This window comes from Oenanthe melanoleuca, chromosome 4 (genome assembly GCF_029582105.1).
Source record: "Oenanthe melanoleuca isolate GR-GAL-2019-014 chromosome 4, OMel1.0, whole genome shotgun sequence".
Classification (NCBI taxonomy): domain Eukaryota; kingdom Metazoa; phylum Chordata; class Aves; order Passeriformes; family Muscicapidae; genus Oenanthe; species Oenanthe melanoleuca.
This window is the reverse complement of record NC_079337.1, coordinates 410,935-427,858: the sequence shown is the minus strand read 5'-3', so window position 1 is coordinate 427,858 and position 16,924 is coordinate 410,935. Positions and strand designations below refer to the sequence as shown.

At 42.6% G+C, this 16,924-nt stretch overlaps 1 protein-coding gene across 3 annotated transcripts in view; it reads left to right on the top strand.

The window, feature by feature from the left end:
• The window catches only part of BMP2K (BMP2 inducible kinase), a 47,339-nt gene that overhangs the window by 5,408 nt on the left and 25,007 nt on the right, over positions 1-16,924 (top strand). For all 3 annotated transcript variants that reach the window (XR_008840299.1, XM_056489369.1, XM_056489368.1), the window contains exons 2-6: positions 12,564-12,682; positions 13,029-13,134; positions 14,775-14,917; positions 15,213-15,334; positions 16,308-16,389. Coding sequence is in view for 2 of the 3 variants with exons in the window: in XM_056489369.1 (XP_056345344.1) it covers positions 12,564-12,682; positions 13,029-13,134; positions 14,775-14,917; positions 15,213-15,334; positions 16,308-16,389 (572 nt within the window). In the remaining variant the exon portion in view is untranslated. The remainder of the gene's footprint in view (positions 1-12,563; positions 12,683-13,028; positions 13,135-14,774; positions 14,918-15,212; positions 15,335-16,307; positions 16,390-16,924) is intronic.

Below are 16,924 nucleotides of genomic sequence, written 5' to 3'. Positions count from 1 at the left end.
GCAGTCTTGAATGTACTGCTCTTTTTTTTTTTTATTTTTCTCTACCTTATGGCTCAGCAATAGCAGTTCAGCTTATAATGCAAATAAACAAATTTTGTGTTGTGCATAAGATTCTGTTTGCTTTTATTAACCTCTCATACTATCATTTTTGGTCCCCAGAGTGAGATATTGTGAGGATTTACAGCTTTAGCAGCTGCTGTAAATTCAGAAGTGGACTGCTGTATAGCTGACAGTGCTTCAGCTCCTGTAAAGGTAGGGCTTGTTTGTTGTTCTTTGTTCTGGAGAGGTAAATAGAGAGAGGTGCCATTGTCATGGATCTATAAACTTTAGTAATTCCAAGTGTTTCCACATGGTGTGGCCCCAGTTTTGAACTCTGGGAGAGGTTATTTTTGTGGCAGGTGTTATGAGCATACCTAGTGCGAGATTACTTCTGTTGTGACTGTGGTGTGGTGGTCTTCTTCTGTGTGAGACAAGGTGACGTGTACAGTACTGCTCTTCATTAACTTGGTTATTGCATGTGACTTGCTGCTCTGTGGAAGCTGCTGGTTTATTTTCAGTTGCAATGTAGTTCAGTTGTTCAGGTGGATTATGAGCTGGAAGGCTCTTTGGAAAGCTAACTTGTGGAATTTGAGTTGGGTTTGGTCATGTGGATTTTTTTCCAGAGTGTAACATTTCTGAATCTGTTTGCACGTGACTGTAAAGGTCAAGCCTGTTATTCTGTCTTAAACAGTTTTGCTTTGCTAATATTGGAGTAGCAGATACTGTTTGTTCCAGTTCAAGATATAAGGGAGGAAAAGCAGCGTGAGTAGTTGAAACTAACTTTTGTTTTGGCTGAAAGTATAATACAATACACGTGAAGCTCTTCTACACTCCCCAAAATAGTCACAGCTGCCTTACATGAAGTGTATCTGCTGACTGGCCAGTGCTGATCATAGACCAGCTTTTGATTGGTGGTGGTGAAAGATGGGGAGGCTGTGCTGTGGTGTGTAGGGATTTTCCTGGGACTTCTGAGCCTCATGCAGACAGCTCACAGCATGAAAAAAGTGTTGTTTGGCTAGGGCAGCATGCGTAGCTGTGTTCTGTGTAATGAGCAGGCAGACGAAAGGCAGTTTGGGGATTTGTGTGTGATCCTTTTTTACACCAGTATGCAGGTAAATGTCTCTTTTCATATAACGTAGCGCTCAGAATGGAAGCAGTAACTCAGCAGGTCAGTCACACGTCTGCTGTGCTGACCACTGTGGTGGCTCTTGGGCAGAGCAGTTGCTCTTGCTGTGCTCTCCAGAGCTCCTGTGTGCCTCTGGGACACGGGTGGAGAAACGAACAGGTTGGCAAACATCTGGAGGCTGACAAAGGCATCTATTGTACTGCTCGGGCCAAGTTCAGCTCTTAGGACACGTGGTCTAATGCTCTTTGATTATCTAGTTATTAGTCCTTGCATGCCCTGCGGACACTCCTTCCTGCATCGTGTGTTTATGGACAGATCATATTACACCTCTGTTAACTGCACACAGTCATTTTCGAGGATGTTACCCCTTTAATTTTTGTCTGGCCAGAAGCAGTTAAGGAAAGAGGAAGTACTTGGGAATCTAGCAATTCTGAGCTGAGTTTTCAGGCTAGTTTCTGAGAGTCAGATAGTTACAGGAGAAGAACTTCATCATGTTAATATCACAGACTCAAGCCACCTTTCCTTTGCCAGATTTTGAGGAAAGACAGATGTGGCAATGCGTGTGCCATCTACTTTGCCTTTCTCCTTGCAGATGCATTTAGGTAAAGTATGCTGATGTTAGAGTAGTCGTAAAGGAAGGGTATGTGTGCCTGTGTGTTGCAGGAGGAAGCTCTTGGACACCCTAGCAGGGTAAGGAAGCATGGAAGAATGGAGGTTATGTTAGCTGTATCTGAGAAGGACATGGTGTAGCTTTAAAAGAAGCTGTACAGGATATTAAAGTTTTTTTTGGTGCGCTTTACTGATGTAACTGAAAATTTATTTTTTCTTTTTTTATTAAATCTCAATGTTTTGCCTGCCAGCATGGAAAAGGAAAATTGTTGGATAAAAGCAGAATTCCTTTTCAGACATACGTTAACTAGCAACCAGTAATTGTGGGAAGAGGGTATTTCTCTGGGCTGTTGTTAGTGTAGTGGCAGAGCTGGCAGTCAGTAAGCTGTATGTTACCCACGGGGAAGGGTTCCTCCCGTGGTTCTGTGCATGGAGAGCCGAAGTGACCCCCAGAGGCAGGGTCAGTGTCTAGGGAGCAGCACGGTCACTGGCCCACCTGGCTTTTGCAGCAGGGCAGAATGAGCATGTCATATTGCATAAGCATGTTCAATGTGTGCTCAGCTGCTTTTGCAGCTGTAGATGTTGATTTGCTGTGTAAGTGTGCACATGTGCTCTTTGATGGGTGTCTCACTTGCAGCTGAATAGATGTCACCTCTGGTTCAGAGGGGAGGTGTTGGAGGCGCTCCGTTTCTGCTGCTTGTCTCTGACACTGCTTTGGTTTACAGTGTTTTGTTTGTCTTCATTCTCCTAGTTTCTTAACCTTGTGCTATATTTTACTTGCTGTAGCTATTTTTTTCCTCTGTAATATTCTAGCTAAGCAGGCTGCCACAGTCGAAGGAATTGGTGTTTGTAAGCTGAGCTGTGTTAACTGACACTATGAATGCTCTGTGCCTGCCAAAGGGCAGTGTGAGAGCTGGGTGACAGCTTGGGGACTAACCCGGAGCACAGGCGGGTCAGTCACTGCCTGGTTGTAACTTACTGCTTCAGATGCTGTCCTTTGCCTGAGAAACTGTTAGGTTTGCAAGCATCCATCATGAAATGGAAGATTTTCCTCATTGGTGTTCATGGGCTTAGTTTGAGCTGTTAATGTGCCAGATGAGCAGCTGCTTCCTGAGGTTTTGGGATAGTTGCCTGTCAGTGGTGCCTGAAGCTCTCAGTCTGAGGGTAGTTTGCAGGTCCCAGCAGTGCCAAGCAGCAGCAGCACCCCACCCGTGTGGGTCACGTCCCCTCTGCTGGCTCTTACATTCAGCAGAGATGTCTTGGCCTGTGTTTGCTCCTCCAGCCAATGGAAACCCCTGCTCTCCTCCGAGGAGAGTGTCTGGGTTTCTCTGCATCATTGTCTAGCTGCTGACACGAAGGGAGCAGCAATTCCTCTTCTGCTGCTTTCCTGTCAGTCTTGGGAGTGGATTTCAGTCTCTTTCGGTGTTTGTCTCCTGGTTAAGGAGATGGGAGCCTTTCCCTTCCTCTCCACATTCACATGTTCCTTGCTCACGCTTGTCTAGGCTGGTTACTTTCTTCTAGTTCCAGTGGGATGTCTTGGATATGGTTGGGTTCATCTGTGAAGCTGGATCTCTGAACAGAGGCAGGGTAGAGAAAAATAAAAAAGTGAAGGTTGCCAACTGGAAATAAAACAAACCCAGCTTTGATCCTAGGGGACTGTCTTAATGAAATAGGGAATACTTATTTAGGTTTAATAGCAGCAAACATGCTGCTTTGTCTGTGGGCATCAGGTGTTAAAGCACTCTTGTCTAATGGAACTGAAAATTGGCAGGCTTGGAGTGTTCTCCCTGTGAAGATACAAATGTCTTCCTTAGCCTTGCTGGTCATTAGATCTGCTTCACTTCTGAGGCTGGTGGTGAAAGTACTGAAGAAATGATTATGGAGACTCAGGTGAGGGCAAACATCTCTGAGCAATCTTTATCTTGCTCTTCAAGAGATGTCACAGCTGGTATTGCTGCATTGATGGAAGAGCATCACATGGTTCTTGGGAGAGTCATTACTCCACAGATGGAGAAACAGAGATAAAGGATTTGCCCCAGTCATGTGAGTCTGTACAAGAGAGATAGGTAGAGCTGGGGACATCCTGGCTGTGTGATGGGTTCTTCTTCATCCCTCCTGTAACATGCTGTGCCTTAATTGCCACATGCAAAACTAAGATAGTTCTGATCTTAAAGGGCTTGAGGAAATTTTATTTAGAGTTGTGTATATGTTGGGCTTCTTCCAAACTTGCATGTTACTTAGATGGGTGGATTTGTTCCTGTGGTGCCTAGAAACTTCAGTAGGCAAGTCTCTACCAATTATGTGCCAAAACATAGGGATGGTCCAATTCCTGATTTATTTAATTTCTGTTGAACTGGCTCATTTTAAAAAATTTGTTACTCTGGCTGTGATTTTTATCTGTGCATCCTGTCTTTCAGTAGCAGTTGTAATGAGTAATTGTTGCAGCATTTTGCTTCTTAGGAAACAAAAAATAGCTTTGGAAGTCAGTGATTAATATGACATTTTCTTATGTTCTTTTGCAATTCCTGCAGGTTGAAAAACTGAGTGTGCTTTTATTTAGAGAAATTGTTGCTAAACAGGATTTTTCTTGTTCTGGATAATTAACTATATATATATATATATATATATGTATATATATATATATATATATATAATTAACTATATATAACTCTAAGAGTGGTGCAGAGCAAATAGATCATTACAGAATGTAAGGCACTAAATTGTACTCTGCTGACATGTACGTATAAGAACCTGACCTGAATACAATGTGTGTTCATGAGACTAGAATAGGAAGAGTAAATGAAATTGAATGTGTCAGCATTAGACATGGGATCAGTTCTGGTTTGTGTGTCATGTGCAGGAAAATAAATTGTTTGGAGAAAAGCAAATGAAATAATGGTGTCCTTCAAGCGTTGCTGTGTCTCTGAAGAGCTCAGTAGCACAGTCTGCATCTATAGAGTTGAGACCTTCAACTTGTGAGTTTAGATGGATTATCTCTTGGCTTTTACTTCATGAGAACTTGTGTAAGCAACAGCTGGAGTATTTGATCCCAGAAGGAGCTATCCAGAATCGTCTTAGGCAATCTGAAGATGAAAAAGCAAGTTTATGTTGTTTTGGCAACTCAAAAAGAAGCAGTTTGCTGCATTTTATTTGGTTTAGTCTTGCAGTCTTCAAGTTCCATCCATCTTGGTGTGACTTTACAGTATTATCCTCCCAGCTTTGTGCTTTCTTCAAATATTTGATTTCTCCGTTAAACATTTTATGCTTTTCTTAGGACTTGTGTTTTGTTAAACTGCCATCAAGTTGTATAGCTGCGTTTTGAAGAGGAGACTTTGCCTCAAGGACATCTTTGAGTTTAGATGGTAGTTGGGTCCTAACACTTTGATTTTCTGAGACTTCCCAAGCCCATGAGTTTCCAGATCCGTCTGTTTAATAAATAACTGCCTTGTTCTGAGTTACCACTGTTGACTGGCTCCTTGAAACACAGGAGGTGTATGAGAGATACTAAATCATTTTGGTCATCTTGACTCTGCCGTTTGGAATCCTGTTGCCATTGCAGTGTAGCTTGTTTATTTAAAATTATCGAATGGCTTAGACTGTTACAAAATTTCAGTATGTCTTTTAAAATGGTCAAATGTTACAGTGTGAAGTTTGGAATCTCAAACACAGAAGTGCTGCAGAGTCTTGAGAGATGCTGTACATGCAACTTGAAGTGTTTCAAGTGTATTAAGCCTGTCCCCATGCAGGTGCCAAGGAAGTATTATTGCCTAAAATGGCTCATGATGCTATTTATTGGTGTAAAAAAGTTAGATCTCAGATATTGTGCTTTAAAAGTTTACTTATCCCCTGTTTTTCTTATGCCAGGTAAGTATCTCAGCATACTTCTTTGGTACGGCAGAGTTTAGATGTACACCACTATTTGCAGACAGCTAAAGACTGTGAGGTAAGTTAATGAAAATCCTTCTTAATTATTCATACTGAGTGTTTTAGCACTAATTCGCATCAGTCAGTCTAATTCTAGTCATGCTCCTGGATTAAATGGTCAGTGAATTATTCTGATACGTGAAGGTGAGTGAGACTGCAGGCTCCTCCTAGCAGGGCAGAGATGGGCTGCTTCTTACTAATTTATATGTGTAAGATGCCTTAGAAAAGCAGGAGAGCAGAGAATCTTGCCGTGACATCTGCCTCAGTCTGAAGTGCCGCCGGCGCTGCAAACGGCTTGGTTTGTGTCTGCAGGGCCTGGTGGCTCTTGTGTTTGTGTGGCAGCCTGGGGTGGCAGTGCTCCAGGACGCCGTGAGCCAGCCGCTGGGCCGGAGCCGGGCACTGTGCGGGGCTTTGTTCGTGCCGCGGCTCGGGGCATTCAGCGCGCAGCTCGGCGTGGGGGAGGCTGGAGAGCCCTGCTTGCCTCAGCACTCCTGCCCTTCCACGGGGAAATCACAGCTACAGCAGTGCTTCCGAGGGAAATGAAACACCAGCTGCAGAGCCAGCGAGACTTTGGGAAAGATGAGGTGCTTGTTTTTTTAACTCGTTGGTGACTATATGGTGAGACAGTTAAGTTCAGTTCCAAGTAAGTCATGGTGTTTGCTAATTGCCAATATAATATCTGCCTACTGATTTAACTAACTTGTGACTATATTTGATTTTTAGATTATACTGAATCTAAAATCAAGTTTTATAAAAAAGAGATAGTGAATGACATTTGAAATTCAACTATAAAACAAAACTAATTCATGCTCCTAACCTCACCATTGTAGAATGGCAAACTCTGAGTTTGTCAAGCCTATATGCACAGATCCTGCCTTTGTTGTGGTTTTTCAGCTCACTCTGTTTTCAGGTCAGGCCAAACTACAGCTGGAGCTGACTTCAGTGAACAGAGACATGAGATGGGGAAGACATAGGAAAGATAAAACTGCTATTCAAACTTTTCAGGTCTTGGGATTTTTTTGTAAACTGTTAATGGATGCTCCTAGTCAGTGTCTTATCAGTGTCTTGGGTAAGTTGAAAAGCTTTCTAGTGAAAAGCACAGCTGATGAGTAAGTAGAGGTTAACAATTTCCACAGCCAGTACATTGAACTGTTGGTGATATGCTGGTCATGGTCTGTGGTCCTTTCCTTATAGACAGGAAGGAAGTGTTACTTAACTAAAATGCAAGCTTCTGTTAAATATAGCTGTAGAGGTAAATGCATTAGATTTTGTTTTTCCAGTGAACAGAAAGAGGCGGTGATGATGTAATACATGAAAGTAGTACAGTGGTTGTGACTAACTCTCAAGCAGCTTGATTGAAGATAGAAATACAGAGAGGTTTTTGGTCTTCTTCCAGCCAGAGTATGAGAAGGCATCAGTTTTACCCTAAGAAATAATATGTTTTGTCTTGGGTACAGAAGATGTATTCCTTGCAGGGTGTATCAAATGCTTGGGTGTTTGTTGGTTTTTTTGGTTTTTGTTTTTTTTTAACAAAGTATGCACTAGGTGAGCTTTTTAGTCAATCTCCTTTCATCTTCCTTAAACTTAGGTTACTGTGGGAATTGCAAGTGTGTCAGGGAATTTATCTGCATGAGGAAATGGGTGTTTTTTGTTTCTCTAGCAGCCAAGTAGCCCAGGCTGTCAGGCAGGAAGTGCCATGGAAGCAGCAGTCAAACATGGCTAGCAAGTCACCTGGACACAGAGAAAGCAGGTGGGGTGGTGATGGACTGCGCTGCGGGACACAGAGCTCTGATGCTTTTGCTGTTCACTAGGCCAAATCTTAAGTATCTCAAGTTTGGCCCTTGGACCTGTCTGGTGCATGGGTGTGAATAAATACAGAAGCTTTTCACAGAAGTTTATAGCAGACCTTAATTCAGCTTTCCCATCTGACTCAGAAACTTAAGTGTCTTGGATCCCGCAGGCAGTCTCTGGTGCTTCTGTCAGAACTTTTGGGTGAGGTTGGCCTACAGCTGATGCTGGGAGAACTGGAACCAAACGTCCATGCCTGTGGCAGGGTAACAGTGCCATCAGCAGAAGGGTGCGTGACAGACCTGCCTGCTGTGGCTGCGCCGTGATGTCCTGCTGGGATGTGATTCACAGCTGCTGTTTTCCCAGTGCTGCCGTAGGAGCGGATGCCAATTTGAGAAAAACAGTGCTGCTTGTCTAAACTAGCCCTGATAGGCAGCTTGTTACATGGTGGGAATTTGTGTGGGCAGTGGGAAAGGGAGCACTTGTATGGCCCTTGGAATGCATTGTCTGTATGCTTAAAATAAAGTGGAGAAGTACTGAACCCTGAAATGTGTGTGTAGAAATGGAGTATTTGAGAAGTAGGGATCTCTTTCTGTTGTTAGTTTGGGGAATGCTGAGGTCTTGAGCTTGGGAGCAGCATCTGTCAGACATTCTTCCAGGTGGAGTTGTGTCTCAGAGCCTTGTGTTCAGTGTTCATGGCTGAGGCTCGTGGGGTTAGCTCCAGTAAAAATGCCCATGGCCATGTGCACGCACAGAAAAACACAGATGTAAAAGTACAGAAAGGTGGACATGTACATATGGTTGGTGTTACGTACCGCTGCCTGCATTCAGCAGGAACACCACCATTGCTTTCCAGTGCTTGTGAGCTGTGAGACACACACCTGGCTTGGGGCTTGGCTGGGCAGCCACACAGCGGGGCCAGGGGGAGCTCATGGATGGCATCTGCCCAGGTATGGAATGGACTGGAAAGGACTTTGTGGAGTTTCTTCTTCATGTCCTTTGCTTCTGGACACTGGTTTCTTTTATCTGAGTACCACATAAGCTGTAGAGGTCAGAGTTGGGATGGGGGTGGTGTTTGGGGTGACTTTTTTGTTTGGTTTATTTTAGGAGTTTTTGTGGTTTTTTTGTCCCCCCTCAGCCCCACCGGTAGAAAGAAGCTTAAAACATTTCATAAGGTCTTACTGCTCTGTCTCATTATGGACTTGAAGTAAGGTCTAATTTGTTCATATTGCTAGGAGCCTGTTTCAAGGCATTTGTGCTTGAACTGGTCTTACTCTGTATTTTGTGGATTCGTAGTCCATGGAGTGGTTCTCTCCAGTGCACTGGGCTTGCAACTACAGTGCTTGGAAAGGCTATACAGTTCTGGAAGGTGGGTCACTTCTGGAGTGGGTCGGCTCTGGCTGGATCAGGTCAGATCCTGTTCTTGAAGATCTGGAGTTAACGGGGAGCAGACATGTGCAAGTGGCCCAGGGATCAAGTGATTCTCAGAGTAAGTTACCAGTGAAAGTGTTGCTAATTGCAGAAGTTTATTCAGAACAGAGATAAATGTACTGAAATTACCATTGTATGGGAGAGTACCTGGAATGCCAAAAAGCCTGATATTTGAAAGAAAATTAACCTGTGGATGGATAGCCTTCTAGTTGGAAAATTGGGGGAAAAGAGGGTTAGCAGGGTGTGTGTGGGTAGACGGTGACAGGGAAATAATTACACTTGAACTTGTTTCTCTGGCTTTGTGGAGAGGGACACAAGGACATAAGGCTATCTTACCCTGACCAAGGTCATGTGAAGCTGAGAGCCTGTCTTGGCAGCAGGCTTCAAATTAGAAATAAACTATCCTTCAGGCTGTTGTTGGAGGAACACTGAACTTTTTTAAGAGGAGCTTTCCACAGGGACTGTCAAGCCACTATGGAACTGTGCTGTGATGGAGGCAGTCAAGTTGGCCTTGGAACCCCTCTTAGGGATCACAGCTTGGTTTTTTTGTGTCTTCAGAAACTGTCCTCCTGAACCCAAGATTGTATTGAGTTGTTGAGGAAGTTTCTAAATACCTAATTGTCCACATCGCGTAGGCACGCGAGAATGACTATGATCTGTTGGTTTACACATTATTTCATCATTAATTTTAGGTTTTGAAATGTACAGAAAAACCAGATGTAAATACTATATCTGAAAATATACTTTTAGATAATCATTACCTTAATCAAAACATATTTTTTAGTATTTATTTGTCTGCATGGAAATGGATGCTAAAAACTCAGTCACCTCTCCAAAAGGGCCAAGTTTTAGTGGATTTGTAAGGAACCATTTATGGTGTAGTAGCTGCCATTCCTGGATCAGCTTTTACAGATGTGATTAGTGGCTGCTGTGTGTTACTATAGAGGTAAGATCCTTCTGTGCCACAAGTTCTCTACTGTTTGTTTCAGATTTGAATAAATAGTCAAGGGATTCACTACTTGGCGAAGGAGCATTTGGTGCTTTTGTATGTTTCAAAACAATCTGTATGATTTTAAAAAAAGGTATTGTCACTACATACATGTGTAACTTTATTCAGAATATCTTTATTAGTATTCTTCTAGGCTGTCTCCACAAAATGGCGCTCGACAGTATGAAAGATGGTAAAGTTGCTGGAAGATTTTTCAGCCTTATTTTGTTCTACCTGAGTAAGCAAATAGGGTACTTAGAATTCTGACAGCTCCACTGTTTCCTGGTTTGAGTTTCAGGAATGTAACATGATAAAGTGTAAATGGCATGTTGAGGCCTGTGAAATTAGTTAAGGTTGACCTTAAATACAAGTAGGAAAAAACCAAGCACATGTGACTGATGTAGAATTTCATTAAAAATAAACAAACAAAATAGCACAGAAAAAAGCCCAAATCCTTGCTGGTTAGCTGATAATAAGATCCCAAAAGTGCGTATTCAAGGTGACAGACAATTGAAGGAAAGGAAGGTAAGAAAGATGTGTGAGCTTTTTAAGGAGTTTAATTCTAAGTATCTGTTGGTTTATGTAACTGTAGATGCCGTAGAAAGGCTTCTTCCTAAGCATTCCAGGGAGAAGTGCAACGTGGCTGTAAAGGACTGAAAGAGATGAAGCTCCTTTTTGTGTTGGACACCAGACAGCAACTGAGTTCCCCACAGCCCGGTGGAATGGGGGAGAGAACAGCACGGCGAGCCGTGAGAAGTCGTGGGCTGATGGCAGGACAGGTCACCTAGTCGGGTCCTGCTCAGGGGTGTGCCGCTTGGCTCTCTGAGGAAAGGATTTTGATAGCGGTGCTGTTTACTGATGGCAAACCACTCGGGGTCAGGGACCTGCTCCTTGCCAAAGCAGGACCAGGGCTGCTTTTCGGTCCCTCGGGTTCAGGGCTGGCTGATATCGCCACCTAGTGGCAAGAGCAGCGCTCGGCTGAGGATGTCGGGGCTTTCTGCTGCTTTCCACGGATGGTTTCTACCTAGTCATGTCTGCTCAGGCTGCATCAGAATACTTGTCAGGGGAACTTGAAATCTGCAGTTTTATCTTCCTGCTAGTCAGAGAGAATTTCAAGGCTATAAAACTGGTTAAAAAGTCAAGAAGTGATTATTACCTTCTTATCATGAGTCTTTAGCTTTATCTGACTACTGCTTTGTCTTTTTGGTCAAATATTGGTGCTTAAAAACCAGGTACTTGTATTGTGAAGCTAGTACTAAAACTCTTTGGCTAAGGAAGGTCTCCACGTCACTCTGGCAGAATCACCCAAGCTGGAGCCCTCTTGGATAATTTCAGTCCCAGCTGGAGTTCAGTGTTAGGAACTTGAGCTGTTATGAGTGGGTGTCCTGTGAATTTTTAGGAAGGCCTGTGTAACCTGGGGTGAGGCTGTTAGATTAAATTTGCCAGTAATTCTGCTTTCACAGTCTAACATGTCATTTGACTAAATGAGAATTAAGTTAAAAAATAATAAATACTTAATCTTCAAGAAAAATTCTTTAATAAAACTTAGCTTCTTGAGTGACAGTGATTATGTGCTTGTTTGCTCAAGCGCATGAGGCTTGCATCAAATGAGGAGCATTATACTTAATAAATACAGCTTGCAGATGCTACTGGGTACCATGAAATGTGTGCATTTCAATTGGCTGCCTGATTATCCAAGTAGTTAATGGTTTTAATTTGCAACTTGTGTCCTGATGCCCTAGCGCAGAGTTCCTGTGGTGCTTGTTGGCTTTGGGTCAGACAGCAGTTAAGGAAAGCTGGGATTTACATGAGCTCTCCTGTGAGGCAGATTTCCTGTAGCTGTGGGAAAGCTGTGCATGTGAGCCTTGAGGTGATGCTGGCCTCCTTGAGCAGCTGGCAGGACTAACAGGAGGCAGCAAAACCAGCAGAGTGTTGGCTTCACTTTGTTTTCCTGAGCATTGGGAAGTACTTTCTGTGCACTTGGTTGTTTCACTTGTGTATTTCCTGCCTCCTTGATTCTTCTCTCCCAGTGAAGAGAGAAAAAAACCCTCACACTGGGAAGTGGGCTTGACTGTGTGGTTTCCAGTTCATGCCGCTGTAGGACTGAGAATGTTCCTGGTGGGGCTTGTTGTAAGAGAATGCTTAATTCTACTCTGCACATTCAGTGTGGTTGAAGTAAAAGCACTTCTCTAGGGCTGGTTGCTTGTGCTGTCTGGGGCTGACCTGAAAAGTCACATGACTTCTTCAGTGTCTCAAGACTTTGTCTATATATTTTATTTTTTATATATTAAAATGTCAGTTTAGAGAATTAATTTACATTCACTTATTCAGGTTTTTGAATCACTCTAAGTACTTAAGGGTTGATATATCAATATTTAGTTGCTTTGTGCTTTATGAATTCCTTTGAATGTGAAAATGCTTTTCTGATGCTTTCATGTAATGTTGTAAGAAAATAGTAAGGCTTCAATGGTTTTGTCATTAATACTTGGTTTGAAAGAAATGGGTTGAAGTAGCTAATACTTAATTCCCGGGGTGTTTGTTACTGGTCACTGGTCACGCACATAGTCTTTGTTGCTCATCCTTAGAACGCAGTGCTGTTGGCTAGAGGAATACCAAGGAACTCAAGCAGCTGCTTGTTTTTGCCCCCTTGTTCTCCAGGCGGCTTCTCCACGGTGTTCCTGGTGCGCACCCCCAGCGGGACGCGTTGTGCGCTGAAGAGAATGTGTGTGAATAACGTGCCAGACCTCAACGTCTGCAGGAGAGAAATCACCATTATGGTAAGGAGGCCATGGGCTGGGACTGGAGAACACGTCACTTCATAATGTACGCACACCAAAGGCCTCTCCAGTGTCTCCAGACACCTCTTACTTTTGATCCTGTGGTCCTGATTTTCCACCAGTATTTACAGAAACTAATCTTTAGGGTTTTAGGGTTGGTGTGTGATTCATTTCTGAAGGAATTATTCAAGTACGTATTTCATACCTCAAATCAAATGTGTGTATTCTGTTTGGTCAGTACATCTGGTTCCGAAGCAAAAGGAATTTCTTCCAGTGCTGCACTGGCAACTGAAAATTGCTCTTCATTTTCTCAGTACTGAAGTGTAATGTGCATTTTCTTTTTCAGAAAGAGTTATCCGGGCACAAGAACATTGTGAGCTATTTGGACTGTGCTGTCAACTCACTAAGTGATAACGTGTGGGAGGTGCTCATCCTCATGGAGTACTGTCGAGGTAACAGTCATCGCCTAGGTTTCCACAGGGAAATGTTTGTACTATCACCTGTGGTTTTACTTCAAACTGTTCCTTTAAAGTAAGAGGTTAACGCATATGTGTCACAGCTGGAATCCAGGTAGTTTGTTTCACTTTTCTGTTGGTACTGCTACCGAGGCACTGGGCAAAATGTAAAAGTTTCACAAAGCTTTGTAATTAAATATTGTTACGAACAGTGTAATTAATTCTCTACATATGAAGTTCTGTTGTTCTCTTCTGCTGATTGGTGCTAAGCAACATGTACCTGGAACATAATCTGATAGGATAGATTTACACCACTCTTCCTCTAGTATTTTTGTTTTAGCTGGCAACATCGAAGAAGCTTTACCTGACAGGTGATTTGCTACGAATGGGCATAGTAAAGTTAAGGTTGATGGTGCTGTCCAAAAACACCTTAGCCCTGCTTGACAATGTAACTTTGAAACCATACCTGAGTCAAGGACTGCCTGTTTTGGGGTGTTCTTCCCCCAGGTCCCATACGTACGGAATAAACTTGCCAATGAGTTAAACTTGTAAAGTTTGTCTAAAATCCAGGGAGACGAGATGCTGGCCTCCTAGTGAGATGGTGGTTAACCCAAAAAATTGGTGGTAGTGGAGCAAGTGCTGCAAGGACAAAGTAAATGCTGTGAGCCTAGAAAGAAGCCATCCCATGGTCTATACTGCTCCATGAATACATGGAGCTGAGGTGTACATGGGTTACATTTGCAGTACAAGCAGTGAGCATTACAGCTTGTGCAATCTGTACCGTAAAGAACCCAAGACCTCCTTAATGTACATTTTGGGGAATGAAATAAGGAGAACTTGAAAACTACTGGCCATGCTTTTGGCCCTTTACCCTGCTTGTATGGGTGAATTTCTGTACATATGTGGGAGCTCAGTTCTGACTCCCTAGGCAGTACTCTTTCCCTAATGATCCTGGTAAAAATAGCCCCATGGATGCCAGCTGTCAGGTCACTTGGCAGTGATGTTTAGCTTTCTGTGTTCTAAGCATCCTTGTTTGACAAAATGCCCGCCAAGCCCTGCTGCATCTCTGCAAGAATCCTGCTTCACCTCTGTGTGCAATGAGCATTGTGGTAGGAGAAGTTTAGTGGTGTCTGGTAAAATTACTGCAAGAAACAGGGAAGTATTGATTCCCAATCTTAAAAGAAACCTATGGAAAGGGAGGTCATCTTCCTTGAAGGATGGGTTCAGGGCTTTATATACCTCCTTCCCTGGGTCCCCTTTCTTCCTGCTCTGTCTCCCAGAGAGACAGAGAGGGTGCTCAGAGAATGAATTAATGAACTCACTTGGTTGACAGAGTTTGGGTTATGGATCCTAATGCAAGAGCAAGTTTTGAGGTGACATATTGGTGTGATGGATGCTTTTTTTGTGTCTGCAGCGGTTGGTTTCAAACATGTTTCAGCCACAGGGACTGGATTGTTTTCATTTGAGCTAATGATTTTTCTGTCACACAAGAGTGTGCAGTTAGAAAACTAGGTTTGCTTTGTTCAAATACAGTAACTGTGGACAGCATTGTCTTTGTGGACTTAAAGCATATAACTAAGTCTTTACTTTTGTAGCTGATAGAAAAGACTTGAAAGAAATTTCTCCTGTTTCTTTAGCCGGGCAAGTTGTGAACCAGATGAACCAGCGTCTGCAGACAGGCTTCACTGAGTCAGAAGTCATGAGAATATTTTGTGACACCTGTGAAGCTGTTGCCCGGTTACATCAGTGCAAAACACCTATAGTTCACCGGGATCTGAAGGTATGACCCTCACTGTAAGAAAATCCAGCCCTAAAAGCAGTGATCTGCTTGAAAAGGATTGAGGATATAGGCGAGGTTTCTGTAACACAGGTTTCTAGCTGGGAGCTTGCTGTTGGTGGAGCTATAAACAGGCATTAACCATAGGACATCATTTACTGCTAAAACCAAATTTAGCAGTTGATTTTTCAGAAATTTGATTTTTCAGAAAACTGTGTGTGTGAGAACATGGAGTAACACTTAAAAAAAGTAGTGCTTTTATATTAACCTACTTTTTGTGTGTTGGTTTTCTTTCAAGGTGGAGAATTTATTGTTAAATGATAACGGGAACTACGTTCTCTGTGATTTTGGCAGTGCCACTAACAAATACCTGAACCCTCAAAAAGATGGTGTTAATATGGTTGAAGAAGAAATTAAAAAGTAAGTTTACTTGTAGTGATCTGTCATAAACAATGACTGTGCTTCCAGCAAACTCCATGTATTGTAGTGTGGTGTGCATGTGTCACTAATGAATTGAACTTAATGGCTGATCTTGAATTAATTTTTGCATAAATATAGTAAAAGATTGGAACTGCTTGGTAAGATTTCTTCCATTTATTCACAGATGGTTTTTCAAAACTGAGATTCTTAAAAATAAAGCTGTTGGGGAAAGGCATGCTGTTGTGAAAGTAAATTATTCAAAAATATATGTCTGACTCCTGGCTGCTTTAGGAGTTGGATATTTTTAATTTGTACTGTTTTAATGCTTCTAAGCAAATGCATGCTAAGATATGAAGTGATGTAAATAAGCACTGCAGTGGATTTTTGTAGAGTCTCATTTGCATAGTATGGTCCATGTCCATTCTCATAATGCTGATCAGAAAAATATTACAGCTTATGTTAGACACACTCTTGAAAACATGTATTATTTTGGTTTTACCCTCCTGGGCTAACTACTGCAGCGGGGTAAAGACAGGCTGCTTGCTTTCAAGTCATGGGGTGATAGAGGCTTTGTACAGCTCTGAAGTATTTGAACGACCAGTTCAGCAGTTATTTTAGGATGTTAGTATTTTAAAATCTGCATTCTATACGTCAGTGTGAGACAGGGAGAACCCTTGTGGAACTTGGCAGTTACTCCCCCCAGGACAGTCAGTCTGGCAGTCTGTGCTTTGGGAGAATAACACTACAATCAAATTTTACCTGACTTCATACTTACTCTTGTGTGTGATAGTTTATATTGCTGCTCCAGGTATTATTTGTGATGCTGCAAATGCAGTAATGACTTGGATCATGCAAGACAATTCCAGGCACATTTCTGAAACTTGTGTGATTGTGTGCGTGGCAGATTGGGAAAACACCCTCTCAGTTCTGAGGCAAGAGTTTTAGCTATGTCTTCTCTGTTTTGTGTTGCTAGGTACACTACACTATCATACAGAGCTCCTGAGATGATCAATCTGTATGGAGGAAAGCCAATTACTACCAAGGCAGATATCTGGGTAAGAAAAAAATTCAATGGTATGGTATATGGGACAGGTTAAGGAAGGGGGGATTAAAAGCAGCATTGTCTGACTGAAAAATTAATTATTGGAAAATGAAATACATTGAGCAGATATAGAACACAGAACACTTTTTTTAAATTTAAAGGAAAAGGGATGTGATTTAAAACATCCCTTCTTAATGTTTGCTGTAGTTTCTGCTTGGTAGCTCCCAGTGATTTCTTATGGAAACCTGTTACCAGCATGATCAAGAAAGGTATTTTTATTAGTTGATGTGCAGAGAAGAAAAAAATACGAAATTGAGTTCAGAGAGTAGTGATATCTGTGGGTGATGCGACACTGAGAATGCAGCTCTTGGTGTGCTCTGATTTTGTTCTTGGTCTGCTACAGGAATCAGTGGAAGAGCAAGTGTTGTTAGAGCTGCTTTTGATCTGTCAGCTTGTCACATCAGCGGTGTTCCAGAGTGCAGCTCCTGCACAGCGTGTGAAGTCTGCTGTAGTCGGTGCAGCGTCTTGCTAGTGCTGCCCTGTGGTAG